This window comes from Tinamus guttatus, unplaced genomic scaffold (genome assembly GCF_059628265.1).
Source record: "Tinamus guttatus ecotype Peru unplaced genomic scaffold, ASM5962826v1 Tinamus_guttatus_pri_ptg000247l, whole genome shotgun sequence".
Taxonomy (NCBI): Eukaryota; Metazoa; Chordata; class Aves; order Tinamiformes; family Tinamidae; genus Tinamus; species Tinamus guttatus.
Window position 1 is genome coordinate 7843969 of NW_028288781.1, and position 10254 is coordinate 7854222.

At 68.1% G+C, this 10254-nt stretch overlaps 1 protein-coding gene across 1 annotated transcript; it reads right to left on the bottom strand.

Annotated features, from left to right (window-relative positions):
• Positions 1-2039: 2039 nt before the first annotated feature.
• On the bottom strand, positions 2040-9874 carry LOC104575923 (putative carboxypeptidase X1). Its single transcript, XM_088526502.1, has 13 exons — positions 9685-9874; positions 8564-8673; positions 7795-7934; positions 7644-7728; positions 6403-6553; positions 5776-5864; positions 5560-5683; positions 4760-4956; positions 4516-4695; positions 3870-4167; positions 3659-3798; positions 2433-2535; positions 2040-2347 (listed from the first exon to the last, which is right to left on the bottom strand). Exons 1-13 carry the CDS (start codon positions 9872-9874, stop codon positions 2040-2042), a joined length of 2115 nt encoding a protein of 704 aa, XP_088382628.1.
• Positions 9875-10254: the final 380 nt, after the last annotated feature.

Consider the following 10254-nt stretch of genomic DNA (forward strand, 5'->3'; position numbering starts at 1 on the left):
ATCCCACCTGCTCCTACATCCCACCTGCTCCACTGCCATCCCAACTCCTCCTACATCCCACCTGCTCCACTGCCATCCCACCTGCTCCACTGCCATTCCAACTCCTCCTACATCCCTCCTGCTCCGTTGCCATCCCTCCTGCTCCACTGCCACCCCACCTGCTCCTCCAGCATCCCGCCCATTTCTCCGGTATCCCGCCCACTTCTCCGGTATCCCGCCCACTCCTACACTGTCCAGCACACTTTGCTGTACTTTACCCGACTCTGTTGAGATTTTACCCACTCCATCGCTATTTAACCCCCTGTCCTGATGTAACCCGCTGCAAGGCAACCCGGGTCACACCGCGGCAGTCGTATCCACCTGAATGCCCTCCCCAGCTGCTCCCCCGCAGCCCAACGTGCCGCATCCCCGTCCCCGCCGCTCCCCGTGCCGCGGCGCGGCCGCCCTTGTGCCGCACGCCGGTGCGGAGGGAGCTGCGCGGGGCCGGGGCGGCCGGCTCGCGGCCTCCGGGGGTCCCGCACTCACCGGCGCCGCCGCCGCCGCCGCCTGCGGCGCTCCTGGGAGCCCCGCGAGCCGCGACCGGCGGTCACAGACGGAGGTGACCGGACCTTGGAGCCCGGGGCTGCCCGCGGGGAAGAGCCGCGCGGGCGGCCGGGCCGGGATGCGCCTCCCCGCACAGCCGGCACGGCGAGCCCGGCCCAAAGGGGAAGCGCCGCCCCCGCAACCGCCCCCGCAGCCGCGCCGGAACGGAACGGAACGGGACGGGACGGCCCCTTATCCCCGTGCCGGCCCCTTATCCCCGCGCCGGCCCCGCCGTGGGGCGGGCGCAGGAAGGGCCGGGGCAGCGCTGCGACCATCGTTTATTTGTGAGCCCGGAGCGGTGCTGGCGGGCGCCGGAGCCGCCGAGCGGGGACCGGGCTCGGCGCGGCCGTTCCCGGGAGTCGCCTCCGCGGAGGCCAGCGCGTGGGACGGCGCTGATGCCCGTGCCGATGCTGATGCCGGTTCCGAAGCCAGTGCCGGTTCTGATGCCGGTACTAGTTCCGGTGCCGATGCTGATGCCGGTTCCGATGCTGATACCGGTGCCGGCGGGAGCACGCGACTGCGGGGCCGGGACCAGCCCCACGGCGGGGCCCTGGTTCGCCCCAACCTGCGCCCCCCATCTCGCCCACAGCTGCTCCCAACCCGCCCCAGCACCATAAGGTGCCCTCTAGCAACGCCCCACACCCACACGTGGGTCCCTGCGCCCCATGGACAGCCCCGCTCCTCCCGAAGGATGCCCCCCGCATAGGGGCCTGCCCCTATGTCCCTCCCAAGACCCACCCCAGGGGACGCGGGGGCCCTGGGAGCCCCCCAACCTCGTGGCTTTTGTGCCCTATAGGTCCCCGCTGCCCCATGGCCCCCGCACCCAGGGCTCCCCCAGTCCCGCACCCCCTCCGGGAGCCCCCATTAACCAGAACCTCCACCCCGTCAGGCTCGCCGCCCATTGGCTGGACACGGACACGCCTCTCCCACCATCCCAGCCAATAGGGCGTGGGAAGAAGCGGGGCCAAAGGGAAAGTGGGCGGAGTCAAAGGGAGGGCGTGGCTTCTCCGTGCAGGGGGCGGGGTCTGAGGGGGCGGGGCACCGCGAGCTGGGCCGGTGTGGGGCAGGACCGGGCCCTGTCCCGGTCACCTGGGCCGGTTTGGTGACAGGGCCCAGCCAGGTCCCTCGTGTCCCTCCATCCCAACTGTGGGGCAGGGCCCAGCCATTCCCCCTGTCCTGGCAATGGCACAGGGCCCATCCAGGTCCCTCTTGTCCCCCCATGCTGGCCATGGGGCAGGGTCCCCCTCCCCACCGTGAAGCAGAGCTGCACTGTGACCCCTGTCCTGCCATGGGGCACATGGCACAGCAATGCCCCCTGTCCCGCCATGGGGCACATGGCACGGCAATGCCACGCATCCCTGCTATGCAGCATCGCCGGTCCATCCCCACCGTCCCCCACGGGGCATCCCCGTCCCCACGCACAGATGCTCGGTGAGGCGGGGGGCAGCACAGCCGCTTTACTGGGAGGGGGGTGTCCCCGTGGCGGGGGCGGCGGGTCCGGCCCTGCCGCGGGGGGGCCCGGCGCGGGCGCTGCGCCGGTGGGCGCGCAGGCTGCGCAGGCGCAGGCGGCGCAGGCGCAGGGCGCCGTCGGCGGGGACGCCGCGCGGGCCGCCGGGCCGGGCGCGCGCCAGGCGGAAGCTGCAGGGCGCCGGCTCGTTCTCGAAGGGCACGCGGCACAGCCGCCGCGCCGCCTCGTAGCCCGCCGCCGCCGCCGTCACCTCGTACTCGCCCGGGTTCAGCAGGCGCCAGTAGTCGCCGTCCGGGGCTGGGGACGGTGGCACAGGGGGCGGGGGTCATTGCTGTGGCACCCCCTGCCCCGTGTGTCCCCCCCCCCCCGCCACGCGCCCTACCGGTGCGCACGTCGTGGTTGATGCCGTCCACCGAGATGATGGCGTCGGGGATGCCGCGGCCCGTCTCGGCGTCGCGCACCACCCCCTTGATGCCGCGGTGCACCTGGGGCGCGCGGGGCAGCAAGCGCGTGTGTGCACGGGAGAGCTTGCACACGTGTGCACACGCAGCATGCACCCTGTGCACGCACACCCTGTGCAGCCCCAGCACACACACCCTGCACACGTGCACCGTGCACGCACACCCTGTGCAGCCCAGCACACACACCCCGCGCACGTGCACCGTGCACGCACACCCTGTGCAGCCCAGCACACACACCCTGCACACGTGCACCGTGCACGCACACCCTGTGCAGCCCCAGCACACACACCCTGCGCACGTGCACCGTGCACGCACACCCTGTGCAGCCCAGCACACACACCCTGCACACGTGCACCGTGCATGCACACCCTGTGCAGCCCCAGCACACACACCCTGCGCACGTGCACCGTGCATGCACACCCTGTGCAGCCCAGCACACACACCCTGCACACGTGCACCGTGCACGCACACCCTGTGCACCCCCAGCACGTGCACCCCCAGCACACACACCCTGCACACGTGCACCGTGCACGCACACCCTGTGCAGCCCAGCACACACACCCTGCACACGTGCACCGTGCATGCACACCCTGTGCACCCCCAGCACACACACCCTGCGCACGTGCACCGTGCATGCACACCCTGTGCAGCCCAGCACACACACCCTGCACACGTGCACCGTGCACGCATACCCTGTGCACCCCCAGCACGTGCACCCCCAGCACACACACCCTGCGCACGTGCACCGTGCATGCCCCCTGTGCACACCCCCTTTGCACACCGAGTGTGTGCGCTGTGCACGCTCAGCACACGCACCCTGCATGTGTGCTCCAAGCCCCATGTCCCTGGTCCTTGCATTTCCCAACCTCACATCCCACATCCCTGAGGCCCCTGTCCTCACACCCCATGTTCCCAAATCCCACAGCCCATGTCTCCAGGGCATGTGGCCCCAAACCCCCAAATCCCTCACATTCCTTTGGGGCTCTGTGTCCCCAAGTCCCACACGCCATGTCCCCATGCCTGCATCCCTGGACCCCTCACCCTTGAGTCCCATGTCCCCAAGCCTAGTGTCCCCAGGCTCCACGTCCTGGAGCCCCACATCTCTGCACTCCCGTGCCCCGGAGCCCCGTGTCCCCCTGGCCCCAACCTGCTCCATGTAGAGCAGCAGGGACTCGCGGTTGTTCTCCCACTCGGCGGGCAGCTCGGAGGCGTGCGGGAACTTGTCACACGACAGCTCCACGGTGATCTCGAAGCAGTTGGTGTGCAGGTAGCTGAAGTCATTCATGCCTGGGGGCGGCGCAGCCGGGCGTCAGGGCTGGCGCCACCGTCACCGCCGCCGCCCCGGCCACCGCACTCACTGCCGGGCACCGTGTGCCAGTTGGCGCCATTGATGATGTTGCCGGAGCGGGCGAAGTCGTCGTAGTGGCAGGGCCGGCGCTCCTCGCGGGCCATGGCCAGGTTGGAGGTGGCGTAGACGGTGGCGAGCCAGCGGAAGACGCCGTCGTCGGCCGTGGGCGTCAGCTCCTGCGCCTTCCAGTACGTGCGTGTCATGTCGAAGGGGTAGGTGACGACGAGCTCGCCACCGTGCAGGTTGGCGCTCAGCACGAAGGGGTACCGCTGCATCCAGTCGATGACGGCGCGCGTCTCGGGGGCCACCTGCGCCGTGGGATAGGGGTGCCACCAGGTTCACCATGGGGGTGCCACCAGGCTCCTCACAGCGGTGCCACCGGCTCATTGCAGTAGCGCTACCATGCTCCCCATGACAGTGCCACCAGACTCCTCACAGTGGTGTCACCATGCTCACCGTGGTAGGCCCACAACACTCAGTGCAGGGGTGCCACCACGGTCACCATGGCAGGGCCACCAGGTTCCCCACACAGTGACACCAGGCTCACTGCAGTGGCACCCATGCTCACCACAGTGGTGCCACCAGGCTTATCACAGTGTTGCCACCATGCTCCCCACGGCAGTGCCACCAGGCTGCCCGCGCAGTGCCCGGCTCACCGTGGCGTTGGCGAAGGTGTAGTACTCGGGGATGGGGATGTAGTGGTTGGGGAACTGGTGGGGCACCAGGTCGTTGTCCTCAGCGTCCCAGAGCGCCGTGTTGAGGTCGGCGAAGTTGTGGTTGAGGTCGATGCCCTCGTAGGTCCAGCGGCCGCTGGCCCAGCCGGCCAGCTCGGAGCCCTGCGCGGGACGCGTGAGCGGGCGCCGGCGCCGCGGGCGCCCGGGGGGCTGCGCGCCGCCCTACCAGCCTGTGGGCCGTCTCGTAGCCGTCGGGGTTCATGGCGGGCAGCAGGTGGATGCGGGTGCGGGCGACGAGGCGGCGCACGCGCGGGTCGCCGCGCCGGTACTGCCGGCACAGGTACTCCATGAGGTTGAGCAGCAGCTCCCGGCCCAGCACCTCGTTGCCGTGCATGCCGGCCACGTAGCGGAACTCGGGCTCGCCTGCGGGCGCCGGCGCCGCGTGGGTGACGCGCCCGGCCCTGCGTGTCCCCGCTGGACGTGTCCCCAGATGGGCATGTCCCCTGGCTGTGCATGTCTGCATGGCCCCAACTGTGCATGTCCCCACATGTGCATGTCCCCTGGCTGTGCATGTCTGCACAGCCCCAGCTGGCTGTGTCCCCAGTTGTGCATGTCCCCATATGTCCTCTGATTATGCCCTTGGCCGTGCATGACTCCTGGCTGTGCATGCCCCTCGGTTGTGCATGTCACTGGATGCGCATGTCCTCGGACCACGCGTGTCCCCAAGCTGTGCATGTCCCTGGGCCATGCATGTCCCTGAGTTGTGCATGTCCCCAAACTGTGCATGTCCCCAAGCTGTGCATCTTGCCAGGCTATGCATGTCCCTGGCTGTGCACGTCCCTGGCTGTGCATGTCCCCAGCCGTGCATGTCCCCAAGCCGTGCATGTCCCCAAACCGTGCATGCCTCCAGCAGGGACCCCAGCTGTGCCACGCATGTCCCAGGGCTGTGTGTGCCCCCATGTGTGTGTGCCCCAGCTGTGCCCTGGCAGTGTGTGTCCCCCGGTCCCACGTGTCCCCGACACCTACCCACTTCATGGCGCCCGGGGTTGTCAGAGATCTCCATGACATAGAGCTTGAGGCCCAGGTAGCTGCGGCCAATGCTGTAGATGCGGGTGATGTTGGGGCACTCGGCGTTCACCCGTCGCATCAGCTGTGGAGGCAATGCATGGGCATGGGGCCTGCCCCACGGCCGCAGGGTCTGCCCCACAGCTGCAGGATCTGCTCCACGGCCGCAGGACGCACCTTCCGCATCTCGTCGTAGTTGTGGTGCCGAAAGTCCAGCTTGTCGGTGGGCAGCGGGTCCTGGGGCCAGGGGTAGATGTTGGCGGGGTCTGCGGCAGCCAGCACAGAGGGTCAGCGCCAGCACTGGGACGTGCGGGCGACCGAGACACAGGAACGGCCGGGAAACGGGGACAGCCAGGATGCAGGACCAGGGAAACACGAGAACAGCAGAGGTGCAGGAATGGCCAGGATGCAGGAACATCAGGGACATGGGAATGGACAGAACGCGGGAACAGCCTGGACGTGGGAAAAGCTGGGACATAGGAACAGCTGGGAAATGGGCCTGGAAGGGCACAGACACAGCTGACCTGCAGAACAGCTGGGCTCTGAGAACAGCAGGGATGCGGGAATGGTCAGGATGGGGGAGTGGTGGGGAGGCGGGAATGGCAGGAATGTGGGACCAAAGACCACATGGCAACAGTGGAAGTGCAGGAATGACTGGGATGCGGGAACAGCCAGGATGTGGGAAGGGCTAGGGCATGGGAAGAGCCGAGATACTAGAACAGTTGGGATGCAGGAGCAACGGGGCAGGGGGCAGGAACAGCCGGGATGTGGGAACGAGTGCGGGGGCGAGCGCAGGACACGCACCCGGCACAGGGCAGCCCAGGATCTCGGTGCGGAGGCAGATGGTGCCGTTGGGGAACCAGCTCTGCGGGTTGATGCGGATGAAACGTGCCACAACCGGCACCGGCAGCTCGTTCAGCACTGGCGTCTCCGGATCCTTGTTGCCCGGGAAAACCTGGCGGAGCCAAGAGGTTGCTGGGGCTGCAGCGTTGCGGATCTCCCATCCCATCCCATCCCATCCTGCTGCTGGGGGCTGCAGCACCGAGCTGAGCTGCAGCAGGCTCAGCTGCAACCCTGCAGCCCATTGCACGAGGGCTGCAGCCCGTTGCAGCCCCTCAGCTGGGGGCTGCTCCCGGCTCCCTGGCAGCCCCAGCGCGGTGGCCACGTGGCTGCTGGATGGGCCGGGGGGCAGCGCGGGGCCCTGTGCCCGTCCCCGCTGCCCCTCGCAGCCCCCTGCGTGGCCCGGAGCTGCCCCCTGTGCCCTCCTGCCAACCTGCCTGCAGAGCCGTGCGCCCCGTGCCAGGGCTGTGCTCCTGCACACTCACACGCGCGTGCAGGGGGCACGCGCATGCTGGCGAGCCCAGTGCACACCTGACTGCAGGCTCTGCACTTCTGCAAGCTCACACGTGTGTGCGGACGGCACTCTCACCGAGCCCTGCACACACCTTACATGTGCATGCCTTGCACTCTCATGTGCCCACATGCGTGAGCACAGGTGCACATGCACCAGTGCACCCCCCCCCACTCAAGTGCTCTGTGCTCCTGCACACTGGCACGTGTGTGCACAGGCAGCGCACACACAGGCCTTCCCAGCCCTGTGCACACATGTGCATGCCCTGCACTCCTGCACACTCACATGCATGTGCATGGGGAGCACACACGCACCAGCAAAGCCCTGTGCACACATGTGCATGCCCTGTGCTCCTGCACACTCACACATGTGTGCACTGCAGCGTGCACACACACACACACACGCACCAGCAAAGCCCTGTGCACACATGTGCATGCCCTGTGCTCCTGCACACTCACACGCGTGTGCACGGGGGCACACACCTGCACCAGCCGAGCCCTGCGCACCCCGTGCGTGTGCCCAGGCACCCCCGCATGGGGCTGGCGGCTGCGCAGCACAAGGCGCCTTTGTGCAGGGCTGGAGCCGGAGCCACTGCGGAACCGGAGCCGGAGGCGGAACGGCAGGAGGCCAAAGGCAGCAGGGGGACACGGGGGGGCACGGGGGGACACGGCCACCTCCCGCCCACGGCACCTACCGCCTCGCGGCTCCCGTTGCGGCAGGGCTGCCACGTGTAGGTGTCGTTGCTGACCTGCACCTTGTAGGACGTCACCCAGTCGTACCTGCGCGGGGACCGGGCGGTCGGGGGGTGGCGGGACCCCCGGCTGCCCCCCCCACACTGTCCTTACGTCCAGATGGAGTTGAGGCCCTGCGTGATGATGCCGGTGAAGCGGATGAGGCGCCGTGCGTCCACCTCCAGCCACTGATCCGCGTCCTCGTGCCCCGCGCACCAGCCGCCGTCGAAGAAGTCGCCGTCATAGAGCCCCGACTGCAGAGCCAGGCTCAGCCGGGGATGGGGACCCCCACGCGCCGGGGACCCCACGTGCCCGGCACCCAATGCACAGCCCACACGTGTCCCGTATGCCCCATGCACCCTGTGCAAGCCTGTGCACACACCACACACCCTATGTGCGCCCCATGCGCACACCATGAGCATCCTGTACCCCATGCACCCCAACACCGTCTATTTGCACCCATGCAAACCCACAAGCACCCAACGGACCTCATGAGCACCCCACACATCCCGTGTTAGCCCACGGTCACTCCATATGCCCCACACACACCAGGAAGACCATGTGCACCCCAGCTCTGCCCATGTGCACCCCATATGCCCCACTCACTCTGTGCAAGTCCATGTGCACCCCATCTGAGCCCATGTGCTCCCCATGCACCCCTTGCAAGCTCCCATGTACCCCATGCACACCTCATTCATGCCCTGTACACTCCAAATGAGCTCAAGTGCCACCCACACACCCCACACACCCCATGCAAACTCACGGGCACCCCATGCACAGCCCATGTGCACCCCATACGCCCCATGCATCCCGTGCAAGCTCACGGGCACCCATGAGAGCCCCGCACAGCCCTGCGAGCCCACGCAGGTGCCACCCGCCCTACCTGGATGTTGAGGCGCCCGCGGTGGGCCCCCAGGCCATAGCGCTTCTCACTGGACGCCCGCAGCTGGGAATCCAGCACGCGCAGGGACTCCAGCCCCAGCGGGGGACAGGCTGCCCACGGAGCACAGGGCCGCGCTCAGCGCCGTGCTGAGCCGTGCCATGCTGGGCACAGGCAGCTTCCCAGCCTGGCGTGTGGCCTCCTCGGCGGGGCCAGACCCGAAACACGTGGCGAGGCCGGAGCCTGCTCCGCGGCGCAGAAATGCGGCTGCCGGGAAGCGCCGTGGCGGCCGCGGGGGCCTGCGGGGCCGGCACCGCACGGCACCAACCCGGGCCCCTCCGCCCCAGCCCTGGGCACCAGCCCCGCTCCTGGGGGCGCCTGGGGGGGGTCCCCATCCCTGCTGCTCCCCCCAGCCTGGGCAGGCACCCAGGGGCTTGGGCATCCTGCCTGCTCCAGGGGTGGCTCCATGGGGCACCGTGGGCACCCAGTGACCAGTGGAGCCTTGACCAGGCCTCCTGCCAAGGGCTGCATGCACGCAAGCTGGCTGTGTGCTCTGTCTGCATGCATGTGCATGCATCAGCATGCAGGGGTGCTGCTGGGAGCACACAGGACAGGACAGGACAATGTGCATATGGGGTGCATACAGCAGCATGCGGGGGATGTTACATACACATGTGCAGGATGTGTGTGCATGCCACGGTGTGCAAGAGTGCTGTGTGCATGGGGTGCTCATGCATGCAGCGGTGCACAGGGTGCAGGGGGTGCAGGTGACGCATGTGCACGTGTGCATGCACCAGTGCACAGGGCAAGGAGCGCTGTGTGCGTGATGCAGGATGCATGCGCAGGGTGACACATGCATCTGGGTGGCGTGGGACATCCCGGTCCGGCCAGGGCGGGGGACGCATCTCTCCTCCCCCCCGCCGTGGTGTTGGAAAGGCCACAATCTGCTCCCCAGATGTGCAGACGAGGCGTGAGCACAATCCCAGCGCGCGCAGGGCCAACACCGCCGCTCACAGCCCTGCACAGGGATGCAGCTGCGCTTGCTCGGCACGTGCATGGGCATGTGCATGCTGGAGGGGGCAGCTCCGCAGCCCCCAGGTGCCCCTGCTCTGCCCCCAACCTACCGTGCTCAGGTGGGCTGGCTGCCACCTTGGCCTTCTTCTTCGGGACTTTCCTCTTGCTCCCTTTAACCCACACGATCTTTTTCCGGGGCAGAGGGGCTGCGGGGAGCAAGGCGGGCACTGCTGGACAGAGGCACTGTGGCAGGCGCTGGACATCCCTGTCCCCCGCGGGGACCTGGTGCATTGGCTGCATCCCGCATGTTCCTACCCGGCTCAGCACCCTGGCTCTGCTCCCCTTGCCCCAGCAGCACTAGGGGTGCAGCTGGGTGCTGAGCAATGGGCGCTCTGTGTGTGCGCAGTGTGTGTAGGTGCTGTGTGTGCGGGTGCAATGTTGATGGGTGCCGTGGGTGCTGTGCATGTGGGTGCAGGGTGCCTGTGTGTGGGTGCTGTGCAAGGTGACTTCCTACCCTGCAGAAGAGCTGCCCCGCTGCCAAACTGTCACGTGGGGCAGTCCCTCATGTGTGGGGACACCCCAGGGTGCCCAGGGCACCCATAAATGAGCAATGGCAGAGCCCGGGCACATATACGCAAGTGTCCTGGCCCCGCAGCCCATGGTGCCCGGCGATGCAGCCC